The sequence below is a fragment of the Pocillopora verrucosa genome, chromosome 11 (assembly GCF_036669915.1).
Source record: "Pocillopora verrucosa isolate sample1 chromosome 11, ASM3666991v2, whole genome shotgun sequence".
NCBI classification, from domain to species: Eukaryota; Metazoa; Cnidaria; class Anthozoa; order Scleractinia; family Pocilloporidae; genus Pocillopora; species Pocillopora verrucosa.
This window is the reverse complement of record NC_089322.1, coordinates 17,425,263-17,444,088: the sequence shown is the minus strand read 5'-3', so window position 1 is coordinate 17,444,088 and position 18,826 is coordinate 17,425,263. Positions and strand designations below refer to the sequence as shown.

General features: G+C 37.0%; 1 protein-coding gene across 13 annotated transcripts in view; it reads left to right on the top strand.

The window, feature by feature from the left end:
• LOC131781553 (sonic hedgehog protein-like) overlaps window positions 1-18,826 on the top strand; it is a 33,436-nt gene that overhangs the window by 4,414 nt on the left and 10,196 nt on the right. For 2 of the 13 annotated variants that reach the window (XM_066173898.1, XM_066173897.1), the window contains exons 4-6: window positions 81-361; window positions 750-842; window positions 1,113-2,478. In XM_066173898.1, coding sequence (XP_066029995.1) covers window positions 81-361; window positions 750-842; window positions 1,113-1,340 — 602 coding nt within the window. In that variant the 3' untranslated portion in view covers window positions 1,341-2,478. The other 11 variants (XM_066173896.1, XM_059098225.2, XM_066173899.1 and 8 more) reach the window with 10 other exon arrangements.

Here is an 18,826-nt window from a genome sequence, read left to right as displayed (position 1 = left end):
CCAAGTACTAACAACATCCTTTCCTTTTGCCTTCCCCAGTGATAGCCTAATTAATCCCCTCTTTTGCTTTAACCTTGAAGGTGTAACACATATACGATGGGGAGATTTGAAAGAAACTGTTTCCCAAGTTTGTCAAATAGCAATGGTCACCAAAGCCCTTTATGATATGGTTTCATCACTGCAGGAGTCTGACGGTAATAGAGTGGCGCACATTCTTTGTGGAGACTTCAATATTGAGCCTCAATTTCCTGCCTACAAGCTTCTGGCAGAGGGAAAACTGACAGATAAAGAGATCAACACTCTGAAGGGTTATGATTACATAAGATGGGGTCGTGACACTTACATGGAGAAAAAATTGCAGGTATGGGGTAGTGCATGAATCTAAATTGCACAAACCATGAAAATGTCTCACTGAATTCACTAATTACTGCATAAAGTAGAGGAATTGTAAATTCAGTTGGTAGATATCAGATTTTGTTTGTAAATGTCTTACTTGGGCTCTCAATTCAAAGAAACTCTGTCTTAGGCACCAAACCTAACAAGCAGAAAAAACATAAGCAGCCACATTAGTGACCTATGGTGATTTTGGACATTAAATGACCTCCCTGGAAATTCTTCTCATTAGCAGCCTTTAAGAGAAAAATTGAGTCTTCAAAAAGTGTAAAGTTGTGTTATTCATTCTATTGCAAGAAACCTTTAATACCACAATAAGTATTATGATACTATCACCCGTGTGTTTTACAATACAGCTGTTACCGGATCAAGTGTCACTTTTACACAAGACTGAGGCACAACTCAAAAATCCACTTGTCAACTTGCAAAGTGCCTACAAGAGCATAATGGTAAGTCTGTAAAAGTAATGGATAAATAATAGTTATTAAATGAATGTCAACAATTACTTCGCACAACTCAGTTGATTTTTGGTTATTGAAATAAAACTTACTTGTGAAATACCCTGCCACATATCCCAGAGGATCTTCTTGTACATCAGGTTTGCTCACTCCTTAACAAGTTAGCATGTAAACATTCAACTATGACACAAACCATCAACTTCATTATTGGGACACATTTATTTTACAACATTACTTACTTAAATAAATGACAAACTCTAGGGTGCAGAACCTCAGTGTACTAACCATGAAGGACCTGAATGTGTGTGGACTCTGGACTTTATATGGTTTGACTCTAGGACTCTAGAGGTCACTGCGGCTTTAGAGACAGTTCCACCTTCTGATATTGAGCCATATACTGGCCTGCCTAATAAGTATTTTCCCTCAGATCATTTGTCACTTAAAGCATACTTCAAGTTTGCCTCTATGAAAAACAAGAATGAGTTTTAACATAGATCTTGCATGGAGTAGAATATTGTGTCGAAATATAGAGGGATTGTGCATCTGAATTTTCTCACATTTTATAACGAAGAGGCAGATATTTGAAATTTTAACAGGATCAGGCTAATTTTATGTTAGCTTTGGTTTTACTTGATATACACTGTGTTGAAAATCAGTTTGTTTCTTGCACGATTGTCGTTAAGTGAGAAAATATTAAGCACAATTTGATTAGATCTTAACTGATGATACTTTTAGATATTATAATTCAACAATAATTACTAAATGAACCGGATGTAAATAAGATGATAAAAGTCAACTCAAGAGGTTGCAGCCAAATTGAATGTAACTATTTTTTAGCTAGTGCTTTTGATTCGCTGTCCATGTTTCCCAACATCCCTTCTTTGTCTATTCCATATATTCAGTGTTTCCTACGCATTCTCAGCATTTGCATAAATTTGGTTTTATTGGACTTTTTACTTTCAATCGTCGGGAAATGACGTATTCATCGTGAACTGTGGCCAACCTCACTAAATCTATCCACGGAATAGACTTGACCTGAATTTGGTAGCTGGCACTTAATTTCTCTATTACTGGCGAGTGTTAGGGAGCGGCACCACTTCTCATTACAACCCAAAGAAAATTCAGGTTTTGTCGCAAGATAGCAAGCATACGCAGTTGGTCGGTTTTCATTGTCTGGGATATTCATGCTTTCGATGACGTCATGTAGAATTGCACGTGGATTCGGCTTTGTTCTAGTTGCTCAAAATTTTGTCACGAGACAAGTACAAGCACAAAACGCCTTAAGCAGATAAAGAGTAAAATTAGTCAGGATTTACAATTTGGTTGAACATTTTAGAGTGTCAAAAGTTTACTTAATCAATAGTTAATTATTTACCTAGTTAAAAAATCAGTATTACTGAAATACTAATTAAGAAAAAAAGAAAGTTCTTGATTCATAATAACAATAACGAAAAAATTAGCATAGACCTTGTCAAAAAAAATAAGTAGACAATTTCTTGCGAAACACTGATAAGATGTTAGACTCCCTAATGTTAGGAGTTAGTTAGTTCATTCCATGAGCAACAAACCCGAATGAAAAATGAATTCTTAAAGATTCTGTTGGAATAAAAGGGACATTACGTGTAAGGTAAGCAACCGCATTTCTTAAAGGCTTGTTGCAAAATCGAAAATCTTATATATATATATATATATTATTAAAACATTTAGAAAAGAATACTACTATGATGTAGTAAAGGTTAAGAAATATAAGTTGCTCAGAATACTCCTTGCCGAGAATTCATGGCCATGCGCTGAATTTGTACTAAGCTGGTAATATTTTTATTAGTGTATGGCGACCATACCACACTGGCATATTCTAGACGTGACCGCACCCAATTGATGTAAACAAAATTTTTTAGTTCTAATTTTAGTTATATCTTGCATGCATCCTTTGAGCTCAGGAGGAGGTAATATCAACGTGATGATAAATCGTGGCTGATCAAAATACCCAGATCCTTTTTAGTTTCTCCATGAAAATAATCCCTCTCAGAAATACATTTCTTACGTACTACCCTTAGAACCTTACGTTTTTTGACACTGAACTCCATTCTCCAAATGCGTGACCACTCCATTAGCTTATTCAAGTCTGCCTGTAATTTATTGCTATCATCTTGGCCGATAATTAGGCTAAAGTAACCTCAAAATAGCTAGGGAACCAGAACAAATTTTATCTTTCTGTGTCGATGAGCTGCTGACAGCGTCTAAGGCACCATATTTTAGGAACACTTGCCTTGCTTATTGTCTTGCTCATCCTTGACTTTCGCGGCAAGCTCTCTTTTTTGACAAAATTACAATCGATCAAGCTTCTATTTCGTTTCGTGCCGCCGTCACCTTGTCTACATTGTACCACGTGACAGGCACTTAACTAGATAAACACAGCGGTCAAACGTCGGCCATGCCCAAGGGAATAAATTCTGGCCAGAAGTTTTTAAAGGAAAATATGATAAAACAAACGCCGTTCCGCAAAATAAGCAAATCTGTAAAAGGAAACTTAAGGAGGTAAACGGAAACGCGAGTGTGTTGTTAATTGACCTTTCTGTTGGGAGTTTTGCCATAAAAGTTATAAGCTTTAAAAACACCGCAACTTGCTGACTTGTGTGGTTTTTCTAACTCGTGTGAAACTTGGTTCTAACAGTCTGAAAGCACTCCACCGAGCCAATCCAACATTCACACATGGGTGGAGACGTTTGATTGGCGTTAAAATTTAAGAAATCTGGGCCAATGATGGTCTCCGTCGAGAACCAAGGAACTTTTCGTGTGGATTGTTTTGTTTTATTTACATTCACTTTGCTCATATATTTCGGCTAATTTTGATGCGCGTCAGAACAAAATATCTGCAATAGCGTTTATTATTTATTTTATGTTTTGATTATTTTTATATTTTCCGGGTTATCCTAACTAAATATTATCTTAGGACTTTTCCGGTTAAATTCCTTACCGAACTGAGAACAGATTTTTCAGATCATAAGTCAGGTTTAAAGTCTCATTTTCTTCTTGACGCAGAAGTTTCCTTCTTTAATACATTTCAAGTTATTAAAAGAAGGAAACTTCTGCGTAAAGACGCAGAAGTTTCCTTCCCTTCCCTCCCTTTCCCTTAACGCAGAAGTTTCCTTATTTAATACATTTCAAGGTATTAAAAGAAGGAAACTTCTGAGTAAAGAAGAAATGAGATTTTAAACTGACCTATGCTCTCTAATTAGAACCTCATATGGGCCACTCACTTCCCATATTATTTTCCTTCGTCTCGAGGTTATGATAGGATCTATGCAAGTCGAGATGTTATTTTTTATTTCCACCGCAAATGACAAGCTATAAGAAGTTATTCTCAACGAACACCTGTCCGCAAATGGCTCTATCAGGAAACTTAAATTTGAGTTCATTCCATTCTTTATATGTTAAAATGTATGTGCCTTCACCACTTGGGATAGTTTGAGTGTTATAAAATTATAGCTCATTAAAAGGAAAAGAAATTCCATGACATTTTATCATCCTTAGTAGAACCATTTTGCATGTGATACAGAATGTTTTGGCGGACGATATTTTACCAATTTTTTGAATTTTAAATCGTATGGGAATCAAAACTTAAAAGTTTTCTCCTTTCCTATACGATTTGCAAAGGCTGGACATAAGATTACATTGAAATTTAAACTGATTACGGATGAACTCGTTGGATTTTGAAATGTAGAATAAGGAGGAAGATTAGAGTTTCTGCTCACACGCAAAAATAAGATGGTGGTATCAAAGCTAACGAAGAAAGATAATTTTCATGCGGTGATTATGAATGCAGTAAACAAAAGGACTTCGAGCCCCTTTTAAAATATTTATGTTACTTCCTTTCAAGAGATCACGTACTACGGGATGACTGCTGTGTAAATTCAATGTGGTAGTAGGGGAAAACTCGATAAGATCCCTACATGATAAGTTGTGACATTAAGGGAAGATATAGTAAAAATGTAAAGTGGTCCATGCATGCACGCACCGATTTCAACGATTCAGAGTAGAGGAAGAGGTTGCACGTTAGAGTCATCGTTTAGAAGAGTAAATGATACTACCAGTTCGTCAAGTAGATGAGGGACACGGAATAGAATGGAGTTAATATTAAATTCAATGTTTAGTCGACAAACGTTGACTTCATGACTGCATACCGCTGGCTAGTATGTATCGAATCAACTCAGTTAACATAGGAAAAGGTTAATCTTTATTCCGAAAAGAAAGACGCACCCAGACTTGTCAATCTTATTCCAGTCTTATTAGAGACAAAATTTGGAAAGTTTTACTAGATCTAAGAGCATAACTTTCATGTGCTAAATTCTCATGGATGTTTTTTTTTAAAGCTTGTACTTTTGGTTTTTTGATATGAACAACTGACATCGCGCACGTAAATCACGCATATGATTACGATGACTCATGTAATGATAATACACATGAGAGAGAAATGGTACTTATCGGTATTCTCTTGGATGTTTGAGGGATAATAAGTCAATGAACGTTTCAGCCCAAAAGCTTCAGAGGGTCTCGTGACTATGACGTCTGTTTATGACTCAGCCATTGTAAGACGTCATAAACACGCAGGTTCTAAAATGTTTTGATTAGCAAAACGCAAAAGATGTAAAGCATCACTAAACTAGAGATAAATAAATTGATGTGACTTTACCAACCTTTTTGAAATTTAACTTAAATTTTTATCTTTTCTTTCCTTAAGTTCCATCTCGTATTTCATTTGAAAATGTCTCTGTACTCTCAGCAAAGTTGTGTCTCTCTATCTAGGTGTTTGATTATGCGGGAAGTTATTTAAAGAAACTGAATTGTCTTTTTTATTGGATGACGTGAAGGATGACTCCAATGTTTGGGAGTTTCTTTGTGTCATTATATTAAAACATAGACGTTCTGATCTTAAAAACCAATTTCGCACGGTTCGATCTATTTTAAAGAGATATTGCAGTCGGAAAGAGACAAACAGTTTTTAATAATTTCTCAGCATTTAAGGAGCTATATGCGTTACAATATGGTGTCGTTTCTGCAAAGAAGAGGAAGAATTTTTGATTTTGTTACACTGACATGACTTGAAAAAGGGTTAGAATTTACTAGTGCATGATTGCCTCCTTAGATGGACATACCCGATTCGTCTCTCCCATGCAAATTGGGCTAACCTCTAGACAAGTCATAGAACATCGCGTTCGAAGTTCCTCTGTCAAAGAATCAAATTTCATGTTAGCGGGACTTCAAATGTGGTGTTTAACAATTTAGCCGAGCGATGTCACCAGAGGTTATTACAATTCTTTCTTAAGCAGGAGGTCAGGGTCAGCTCCTATGGAAGTAACGCAGGTTAACATCTAAGAGCATAGGAGTCAACATAGGTCTCGCTGTGAAAAAAACTGATTATTTCTTCACAATTTAACTGATTGTAAGCAAATAATTTGTCGAAAACAGAAGGGTAAGGCCTCTTCATTAGTTTGGATGCCTTACTAAGCCTTATACGAAACATTAAGTCTTTTTTTTGCAACGAAGAAGGTAAGATTCCTAATTTCGTTATATACCAATAAGAACTTTGAAAAAGCGTAAAATAAATTCATTACATAATTATTTTGCATACTTATGTTTCGTCAACGACACCAATTGCAAGCGACTCAGGCTGACCGACAGACGAATCACATTCAAGTCCCACTGGCAAACGGGAAACGTCACATTTTTATGCTTATGGGATTTCAAAAACGATGCTTTACTCTCTTCATTAGAGATGACGTCTTTGACAACGCATGCTAAATGAAAAACTACTGAAATACTCTGGTTGATAAACAGTTTGGAAAACATTCAACTGTAAACCCTCCCTAAATGAAGAGGGTAAATTACATTATATGCAGATTTACGTATACATTGACAGCTAACCCTGAGCTGTTCTACTTCAAACAGAACTCTTGAAAACCACTTTTGGCTGATGGCGACTTTCTGTCGAAAATGTTATCAAATATGCATATTCACCTTTTCATCATTATTCTTCCAAGAGTTTTTCTCGCACTTGATGTTAATAGGATAACTTGAGACACCAATTTGTATCGTATTTCCGACTTTTCAAGCAAAACCCTGAAAACGTATGAAAACTAACCGCTATTGAGTGCAAATAAGTGATGTTGATGATGAAAAATTGTGAGTAAGTATTATGACGCATCAAAACAAAAAGTCTGTCGATTACAACGGATGTGCGTCAGAAAATTATGACGTTTTTTCATTTCGCGATCACTGGTCTATTTGATAACGTCATTGAAAACGTTCAGCGGAAATATAAATTGATTCAATATATAATTTCTCAGTCTGTTGACCCCAAAATGAGTGTATTAACACGAGGTTTAATATCACACGTAAGGTATGGTAAATGAGTATTTGTCGTTGTGGTTCACCAAAGTTTTTCAAGGCCGTGGTGAGCAAATTTTGATGTTTATAAACCTTCACTTGCAAAGAATGACGAAGAAATGTATTTTATTTGAAGACACACGCATTGACCATGCGTGACGTCAAGGTATCAATTCTAATTACTAATTATCATAGCCTAATGTTAATTTCACTTTTCTTTATTATTGTGGGACAGTGATGTACACGTGCTTAAGGTCTGTTGAATAAGCTAAAAACCTGTAGATTCTTATTGGACTGATATAATGTTCGTTCCTCAATCTTTTCTTTGTTTTCTTGGAGAGGCACAATTAAAGCGACCTTGATCTTGGCAGTTCAGTTCAAAACAATCTTCCGATCATCAAAATCCTTTCATTAATGAAGGGTGATACAGCCTATGAATTCTTCTACTTTGCTTCTTCACGGTTGTCGAAATTTATTTATTGTTATCATACTTAGGTTTATGTCGTGATCTTTCATTATCTCCTTCTATTGCTCCGTGACTGTTTGTGTCCTTTGGCACATTGTGGTTTTTTTGTCATACAAATAAGGCTTGTGTATTTTGTTTTGCTAGTATTTTTTTTGTCATAATCATGCAAACTCAAAATTGGCGGAGGAGCAAAAAAAAAAGATAATCATGATAATAATAAAAAAAACAAAAAAATCACTGTCAAGTTAACAAAATGCAGAGTGATTTTCAATTGCTTCAAATTAACTTCCTCACTCGCTAGATCTGAATATCAACTCCCCTTACTGTTTACCATACCTTTCGTAAAGTTTTGATTCTAACACCTTGGTATTACTTGAAAAAATATCTTCCATTTATTTCATCAACTTTCTGCTTGACAACGTTTGGCTATCATAGGGACAAATTTCACGTCGGTCACTCGGTCGTCAAGCCGTTGAGTTTGAAAGCATGGTTACTTTGTGACACTGCAGTTGCCTATGCGTCGAAGGCATATAAGGAAACCTTATGGTAAGACTTTGCTTGAGCAGATTAACACTGGAGAAAAGACCCACAGGTACTGCAAATAACCATCTTGAAAAATTTAGGCTTAAGTTTTCATAATGCAGAATTCGTTTAAAGTTGCTTCATTAAGCATCCCTAAGGGTATCGCTGTCGGTAAATAGTTTTCCATATTCATATCCTTCTTTTGGCTTCTCCATACCTATTCAGTTCTGCGATAATTTGAAACTGTTTTTTTTTTTATAAAATTGTGGCTCCATGATTATTTGCTCTCTGCTTCAATTTGCTTTCCGAGATCTAATTTGGCGTCCTTTTTGTGTCTCACATTTCTTGTCTTTTGCTTATTGTGCGTGCGGGGGAGGCAGGATTATATAATTAGTGTTTGTCTGTTAGTAAATGTTTTCGTCTGTTCGCCTACGCATCTACAATTAGTCTTAAACACGAAGGAACTACTTTGAGAGTGCTTTTTGTGCGGTTTTTCAAGTCGGTGAACCACACAGGATGCGATAGGAACGCCCTAGAGAGTCTGGAATTGGTCTGAGCCACAAGAGTTCAGTATTGAAACCACGATTTGTTAGCATTCACGGTATGTTGTTTTTATTTAAAACATAGTAGTAAAGGATATGTGAAGCTCAGTGAGCATCAACGATCTTTAAAGCTGTTAATAGAGTAAAATTTCCGCTTAAGTTCCCGTTAAGTAGTGATAATTTAAGTGGATGTCGAAGGGTTTCATGGAGGATACCGAAAAACTGTTTTTTTCCAAGGTTTTTGATGGCTAAACAGAAAATAGTATGAGTCATTTTAAGCGCCAACACTAAATATGGTTTCAGTGGTTTAAGAGAGTTATACCTAAGTAGCTTTCAACCAATCCCTGCCCGTGTTCAGTTTTTTTAACCTCGCCTGTGATTGGTCCAAACATGGCGACACACGAGTGTTTTCAAGCGAAGAATTGAGAATTTGACGAACCTTTCCTTCGTCGGATCATTCAAATTGTTTTGTTCAGTTATGAGAGCGACAGTTTATAGGATTTGACGCTGACAACGCTCTTTCAGTGACGTTTCACTTTCTGGGTGAGTACGTGTCTACCAATTTTTGTGAAAATTGTTTTTGTCTAAAACTGTCGATTCGTGATTTTTCTAAAACATTTTCAGCGTCCTTTTTTAGAACACTTTGGTTGTGAAAAGGCCAAGTTACGATAAATCATGTAAAAACAGTCTAGACACAAAGGGTAAACGCCTATTTTTTTAGAATTGCAGTGCAAATTAATTCTTGATGACAAAAAATTAATCTCTTATTCATACCCATTTTTAATGCTAGAAAATACGCGCGAAAAAAAACACAAAAAAAATTTCCTAAGACGTCAGAACGGAAATATTGATTGTCTGAAGGTAGTTCGTAATTATCACTACAAATTTCAGTACAAGGATAAAAGAAGGTGGTTAGTCTACTAAAATAGTCTTAGTGGTTTTGGCGCCTCAAATATTCCGCCCGTAAGCGCGAAGCGTTCGTTTTCCGACGACCCGCCTGACTGAGTTGGCGGTTTTATGTTCCTTTTACCCATTCCACTTACAGGTTCGCCGCTCATCTTTTGCGGCTCTGATGCTCAAATCTCCTACCAAACAGCTTGGTATGCAAACAAATTGTCAAATTGAATCAGTAAAACTGTATCAAAATCAAGTTAAATGTAGCGCCTGGCGCAGAGAAAATATCAGCGAGGGTGATATTTTTCTTGCGCGTTGGTGTTTTCGACGCAGCTTAGAGGATGAGTGGGCACACCTAATGTAATAACGCAGATACTTCCTTTCTTACGTATCTGTTTTGATTACATTCATTCTGCATTAGTTTTGTTTGGTTGTTTTTGGTAGTATTTTCCAATTGTAACTGATTTGAAACCTGTGAAGTAACACTTCCGCTTTAAATAATTCAATCATTTTTAAATATCCTCTAAACCTTCCAGTCACTACTCCCCTCGCAAAATTTTTGCACTTAGTTGAAAATTTCATCTGAATAAAAAAACCTTAAAGTTCCTCGATTCATGTAATGCGGAATAAATGGCGATTTCAGAGGTAATTGTGCATTTTGAAATATGTATCATTTTTATTTCCTTAATTACTCCAAATCTTTTCCTTAATTTACGTTGTTTTTCTATTAATTGGATAACTGAACAGTGCGGCAGTTAGAGGTGGAAGGCTCTCAACTGAATAAATAAATATTTTTTTAGAAAAGCGTCAGAGAAGTAAGTTTCTTATCAGTGCCTATGGCTGATGTAGTCATAACATCTCCAATGTTTTGCTATTGTGAGGAGAATTAAGGGTTACTTTAATCTTTAGCGGATTTCGCGCGATATAGGTAAGTCTGCGGACTCGGAATGATTAATATCAATAGAGCAGACATGTAATATTTAATGTTCCAGTATCCTGTCACAGGAATTATATTATTGAAATAATGCCTCGTTAATGAGTCACAGTTAAAAGCACGATTTATAATTAATGAAGTGATTCAGCAATTGTTCCCATGTTAAGAAAGCCGACGGTCCTTTTACGTGCTAGAAGTCCACGGCGTGAAAGGAACAAATAATGAGGCGGTCTACAGTTAAAAACTTCGGCACTTTTCTCGGATGAGCTCAGTCTGGGAATAAAGGTATGGGAAAGAAGTGAGTTTTCACTCACAAACACACACACACGTGGGCTACAACTGTTTATATTAATTCAGCCTGATCGTATTTCTGTGGTGTTGTACAGTTCAGATCAAAGTGATTTGTTCATGCCAAGTTATCAAACCAATATGTCTCGAAAAGGTGTATGTCTTTTGCGGGTTACTTTCTATCTTGTATCGCCTGAAGCGTTCCTGGCGATTTCAGAGGCACCTGTTTCATAAAAAGTGCTTCTCAAATTTTTTTCGAAGGCTCTAGAGCTATTCATTAGGTAATTTGACGAAAACAATGCTCCTAATTATATGTTAAGTAAGGTTTATGAGTATCCACAAAGAAAATTTTCTCGTGAAGGCAAACAACACATTATCAAGTCGGAAAAGGGGACTCTTTTATACTGAGATAAGCAGCTTTGACCCCTTAATCTCGATCGATTATTTTCGCCGAAGAAACCTTTACGAGAAATGAGCAAAAGTAAAAGAGTATTACAGCGACATACAGCCTTATTTGGGTAGTAGAAGCTGATTTAATTTATCTGAATTTATCGGATGTCTGTCAAAACTTAGGATAAAAGGTGAGGTACTTAGGGTCCAAATTTTTCCCTTTTTAATAGCTGCCGCGGCTCGTATGTTTAAAAGGTACCGCCGGTGTGTATGTTTAACCTCAAATGTTTTGACATCTTAAGCATGAGCAAAGGACAGCGCATTAGGGTTATGATCACAACTGTCGTAGTACTCACGACCTGGTTCTGTGACTGGACTGATAAAAACGAACACTTCTCCGGCCGTTTCAAAAACTAAGAAAACCGTACCTCAAAGTAAGGAAGTCGTTTTAAGGTGAGCAAATCAAACGCTTAATGTTCCGCTTAACAGCGCCGTTAAAGGCTAGCCGTGATCTATCGAGGGAATTTGTGCACGCGCAAACAGAATTTCGTGGTTTGTCGCATCTAGCCACCGAAAAATTTGAGAGTATCTCTGGTTAGGTTGTTTTTCTTTGGAGCCTTTATCCGAAGCCGGTGAAAGCTGCAAGTATGATTGTTTAATATAACTTAGAACACCCTTAATTGTTTGAGCTTAGTTATGTGAGCTATCTCCAAATGGCCCAGTTCCGAGTTAGATTTGGTGCGTAACTAAAATGTACGTGTCGCCTGTGCAACCACAGAACTAATCGTCAAGCTCTAAACTGTTGAGAAAGGAAGACTATTTTACTGGATCAATCACGCAATAAAACCGTGGCTTTGAGTTCAGAGAACATAATTTCCGGATAAAGATTAAACTGACTGGCTATCACAAAGAAGATCTTGACTCATAAAAGGCTGGTATTTTTGCAAATTGCACTTACCAAATAAAATTATCCTGAAGTTTCTTGTTGCCTACCTATATTCAACTGAGTAAAACCACCCTCTTAAATCATCCACAGGGTTGGGTAACATTTTGACGAAAATTGTTTCCTTCCAAGATGACTTTTTTAAAGGGTTATGTCGAAACAAGAAAATTTCTTGTGCTATTTGCTTGTTAATAGCCTTAGAAAATTTGCGTAAAGCAAAGATAAACCTTTAAGTGGCCGGACATGTATCATGTGAACAAAATTCGTTCTTATCAAAGGAAAAGATAACTTAGTGTCCTTTTCTTCCTTAACTGTGTTATATAACTGTGTTATATTTACGGATGTCGACCTGAAAAAAATTTTCTGGAACGCTTTCTCTAAAGGACTTTAGGCTCGGAATTTGGAAAGGTTTCTTTTTCAGTCAAGAAATTGGTTGGATTTTGGTCTTTAAACGCCAGTTTTAAATCCAAATATTTGTCCTAACAGAAAGTGTAATGTGAATGTCTAGAATTCCTAATCAACTCTAAATGACACCTACTCGTCGGCTGAGAATCCCCTATTGTCAAAATTTATTTAAACGCACCTTGGGTTGAAGTTCAGAGGAAGCAAGTTGAATACCGGCTTTTTTCGGTTGTGATATCTGGGTTTACAGAATTTTTTAAGTGAGTGTATACGTCCGTCTCTCATGAGTTCAAAGGAGATACGCCAAACTCCCTGCCAGAACATCTCCGTATTGAATGTGGCGTATCTGGCGCGAAAGCGGGTTTTACGGCTCTTTTTCCTAAAAGCTGAGGAAATGTTTTAACTTCGTAAATAGGATTAAATTTACTGCAATTAACTTCTACTGGAAACCTGACTACTCTCACGCAAGCTTCAAAAATAACAGCTTTAGGATTCGTTATTTTTAATAGCGTTTAAAAGTGTTAATTGTAGCCACGCGTCTAAAGCGGAAAGAGCTTTCAATAATTTTTTTCTAACCCAATTTTGTTTTGTGAAGAGTTTCTGACCGAAACCTCGTGCACCAGTGGCTCCGATTGGAAAGAGACCAAGAGTGGGCATAGGGCACGTCCACGTTCAGTTTTGTTGTTGCTTTTGGATTTTTTTACCTAACCTTGGTAAAACAATCTCATCATTTTTGTGTTGTGAGATGACATTGGGTTTACCGCCAAAGCCTGAATTTTTTTTGACTCTGCGAGACGAGGCAGAATTTTGCAAGCGCTCAGCTGAACCCTGCACTTGTGATAAAACAGTTCTGATTGAATTAGTCAAGTTATCGCGCTCTTAACTCATTGACCATCGTGAGAAGTTAACCTGAGCATTAAGCAGCAGATAGCACTCGGTTGTGACTTGAACCAAATTGACTGATCTTCGGGCTGACAAAGGACTTAATGAGGTGCTATAATTTTGTTATGCAGTAATACACATAGACAAAAATATTTTTTCAGCTCAAAAAGGCGCTCGCTTGAAATTTTCGACAGCCGTTTGGAATAATAACCGCTAAGATGAATCTCCCCTTATCTGTAAGCAAATCACCACATCATACAGTTTCGCGAACTGACTCCGTAGTTTTGGTGTTTTCTGACTTTTCGTGTTCAAAGATAGCACCGTGTATGTGACTAGTATGTTATTGTTCGCTCTATAGTATTGTTGTAGTAGACGCCTAAAGCTTTTGGCCGTGGTATGGTTCCTTACTGATATGTTTATTACAGACTGAATTGTTCGTAAAATCGGAAATTCTTCACCATATGCAGGGTTAGATAAACCAATGCGCGCTATCATACGATTGTTATCGCACTGACCTCACCACGGCTAGGCATTTGAACATTGATATCAGACCCAAGCTTTCTTAAATTCAATTTATAGACCGACATATTTTATCTTCGAGTTCGTTTCACCTATGTCGTTATAAAGACTGATGTAGATTATCAGTTCCGCTTCACCGACAAAGTTATCGTAGAGAAGACCCGATGCATTCTAAAGTTGGTCCAGTGGAATAGTACTGGCGTGATGGCCAATGGTTGTCCAATGGGCACTGCGTTTTGCCTTTGCCAAATTCTGAAGGAATGTGCTTTTGCAATTTGAACCGAGCTGTGTAGGTGAAAATAGCTGCATTGTAATCGGAAATGTCCACTTAAACTTGATTTACGGTTGACACTAGAATCTCGATTAAATTTTTTAGAAGCAAAACGTCGAGACTCTGCAAGAAACAATCTTTGGCGCGTTGCACGCAACAGTGTCTATCGAGTTTCATTTAAAGTTCATGTTGGAAGTTCGTATTGGCCTGTTTAGGCTTGCATACGATTTTAGTCAAGATTTTACAAGTTACTACAGCCAGTTGATGTGTAATCATATCTTTGTTTGATTTGAACGGCTGTTGGCTTCTTACAAACCTGAAGACCAAAAGGAAACTGTTTTACATTTCTAAACTCGCCCTTTGGAGCTCGCTCTCTTCGTACTTTCCAAAAAGTGTTTTGATAACCGAATCGATGAAACACCGTGAGTGAAAAATTGTCGCTTTCTAACTATAACGTACTACGTTTGAAGCTCTTCTTTAACCACAATAATTTGTGATGTCTACCTTCGTCTGATGTAAGGCCTGTTATCGTACTCAATGTTAGATAGTCTTCGCGTGCATTTTGTCCTATTCTCGTCATGGTATACCTTTAAAAAATGCCCTTTCTCTGAAAAAAAAAAAAAACGCGACATAGTTTTCTCAACTTCTAACTTCATGGAGAACTTAAATTCACTGACTGGCTTAGAGTAACTCCCTGATCGTGTGAGAGAATGGGTTCTTATTCTACAGTCATTTCCAGACGAGACTCTTCGATAAAGAAATATTTATCTTTTCGATGAATAAACAGGCAAAGCGTTATTTCAAAACTATCTATCGGTCTCAGCCAAATTCCACTTAGTAAACACATTCCGACCGTTTCTTTCAGATTTGGATTCGAGGAAATGTCATCAGTTGGATGAAAAATTTTAAAGACTTTTTATCGAGATATTCTTTTATGCTCCTGGCACAACACGACTAATCGTCAAGCGGTACCTCTACTCAGAGAGATCACTTAACTTTGTGCACTTCTCTATAAGAGCAGTATTTTCAATACTGCCACCCTTTCAAAAGAGCTGTTTGTATTAATTATAAATCGTCTGTCGTTAATGTGTTTTCACATAACCAATACTCAGTCGCTAGCGTGCTAGGTGTCACGTCTGGCCTTTTTTTTCTTCTTCTGTGGCTGTGAATGAAGGCTTCCTGTGAGAAAGTGCTATCTCAAGGACATAAATTCAATAACAAAATAACAAAATATAAAGCTGGTCGAAAAATCAAGCTGGGTTAAGCACAAATGTACTACAGTCACCCTTGTCACCTGACATTTATCGCCAGGTTCCCCTCAGCAAGCGAAACGTACTACGTTTCCTCTGATTGGTATTTGAAATCTTTGAGGAATGGGCAGGAAATAGTCACGCGCTGTCAACTGAGAACCGTTTATGTCGAGAAACTTTTGTTTCTGGAGAATGAAGATAATAAATGCGTAGCTCAAACTTTGCTTTTGCGCAGCAGAAAGTGTCGGATCCGAGCTGTTCAACATTTCTTTCAAGAGCTGAGTTTTTATCCCTATTATGAATAAAGGAATTATAATATAACAACAAATGAAAACAATGTAATTGGTTATTCGAGTTTTTAACTAAATCTTAAAAGTATTTTTTTTTCTGACTGATTATTTTTAGTCTTGTAGCTTTTTTTTTATAGCCATTTAGCGGTTTTGAGATCAACTTTCATTAACGTATAATTACTTAAGTATTTTGTTCGAGAGAATTTGCCGAAAAAGGTTAATTGTGATAAATTGCTCATCAGATCCTCCCTTCTGAATATATAGTGCTCAGTATGGATCACTTGTTTTTCGAGCGTCGCTAGGAAGCGTCTGCTTGCGCGCGAAGTGTATGTTGAGATAAGATCCCGTAGTTTTTTTGTATATAAAATATCAAAAGTTGGTCATCACCTGATATCATGTTTATCCCACGTGAACACCAAAGTCCTTTTGAAAATGTTTTGCCTTAGTGTATGACTTAATAACCCGTTTCGTTTTCTAAACCGATTAACTAAGGAATCCTAAAATCGCGTTTGTCAGTTTTTGTACCTTAATATGCGAGTAACATTAATAATGAATGTGCTCGCAGTGCTAAGTCCAAATTGATTCGACGACGAATATCAAAAAAATTACTCTTATGATCTCGTAATTATAACGTTGTCCAATCAGGAAGCTTATTACATCAACCATGGTTTAAGAAACTCGCCGAGATTACATAGGAGAACGTGATGGAGCGGTATAAAGTAACGTTATAAAAACCTTCAAACCTTTTTACTTATAGGATTGGACTGAATAATTACGTTTGAGGAGTGAAAGCTAAAAATTCCACGGCTTAAAATTGTTGTCGTCGATATTTACCAAACATTACTACATAGACGCAATTCAGAACAATTACACTTTACAAACACGAAAGAAACACTTAGGAAAAAAGTCAGGTCTGTATGCAGCCATTATGAACTTAGGGTACTATAAGTAGGGGGAATATTAGGTGCCCGTTCTTAGACATCATGCTAAATAATATGCAAAAAAATGACAAAAAGAAGATCCGTTGTCTAACTAATTGGATGAGAAAAATTCCTTAAACATCGAAATTGGACGAGGTATGTGATAACGAAGAGAATAATTACGAGGGTCGAAGTTCAGGCCTGTTTCATGTCCTTTCCAGCCGAGCGTGCAAAACACTTCGGTTTTGTAGACCTTATCTTTCTTCCCAGGCGAATAAGTACTGATGAATTGTTGAAGTGATTTGCACTCCAAGACGCATCAGTCGCAACAGATGCCTCTTTCCAGAACATGTCAATGCCGGCCGAGTGTTTTCAAGGGCTGATCACGAAACAGAATTGGCGCCACCGTTGATCAGCATTAAGGTGGGAAAAAGCCAAGAGGGCGGGGAACAAGCTAGTGATCCAAGTGAGTGTCTACAACTGAAGGTACAAGGCAAAGAGACGGACATTAATCCGTTGTTGCTTGCTGATTGTATTCAGGCAGAGGTTCAAATCGGGGTATGGAAGCCATTATTTTCATGTAAATTTGACCATAGCTCTCATTTTACCTTGTTAGATCTTCAAACAGCCTATCGGACTGTAATACTGCTGCGCATCGGAGAAAGTCCCAACTCCCTAGCAGTATATTCACTACTTATCTTTTGAAGTGATATCACAGTAACTTTAATTTCCCACCTCTCTCTCTTAAAACAAAGACGGGGTTTTCAAGCTCACTCTGACTTTTGTATTTAAGCTGAACGCTTGTTTCAAATCTTAGCGTGAAGGGTTTTCTATAGTATGGTCAGGTGTTCTAAATGTGTCATTTGACTGGGATATTTAAACTGTTTAGAAACGATATGCTGTTGCTACTTTTAGCCATTTATTCAACCGGCTAAAATTCACTTCCAAAAATAATCACAACTCATCGTGTAGTACAACTTATCAACCTTTGTGATCTGACTTTTACATCTGCAATTGCAAAAGGCATATTGTTTTTTCCAAACCGAACTGCTGGTTATACGATAAGGAACTCCCAGAAGTTTGTCCATCCCGCAACAGAATGCATATATATCCAAGTATAGCGTACATATGTACGCTCTTCACTCCAAAGGCTTTCATTATTTGAAGGTTAATGATCGATTTTTGGCCTCACTTGAAAGAATTTAAGAAAGCCTTCATGAGCTGAAAGTGAGAGCTAGTCCGGTACCCGAAAAAAATTTTTGGCAAGTCATTAATTATTAATTGATCGTGACTATTTTGTTTCGTGAAACACTGGAAACCTATCAGGTTATAAATAAGTACGTAAGAAATCGAACAACCTCTTCTTGCAATATTTCATGCTGACTGTCGTGAAACTTCGTTTAATCGTTGTGGTACACAGTAAAACTCCGATCGTGCCACACTCATCGTAACCGCGAACCAAATCTTGATACTTGTGAAGCCGTTCTCCAAACATCGTCAAGCATGATTTTAAAAATTGTGGCAGAAACAAAGACCATTTGGTAACACAATGGTGAGCACTTCCTCAGGATTTTTCGAATTGAATAACTGTGTTAGTTATGCTCGAACTGATTAACTTTTTGTTGTGCATTTGTTTTTTCACAATAAAAGACTTGAGCTCTTAGCTGCGGCGATATATGCTAATGTCTGAGATAGCTACCATATGCGTTCTTCATTTACTTGGACGTTCTCTACGTTCCAAAAGTCTTTGCTTTCCGTTTGAATTCCGTTGGCGTAATTATTTTCATCACATTTAATCATTCACTTTCCATGATTAATGAACGATAAAGAACTTAATGTCCTTATCATCAGTCGGGAGTGACTGGAAGAACACTGGACGGAAAAAAATGAAAAGGTCTCTTTTCGAAAGGTTTTCTAATTCTTTGCACAAATTCCACGAAAACAGTGGATACAATGCCAGGGGAAAAAGGCTTTAGCTTGATCTCATAAACCTTATGACACATGGCCAGGCAGTCATTTCAGTTCAGTTGTAAATTATTACTGTTTTGCGAATGACCGAAATGTCGCATTATGAA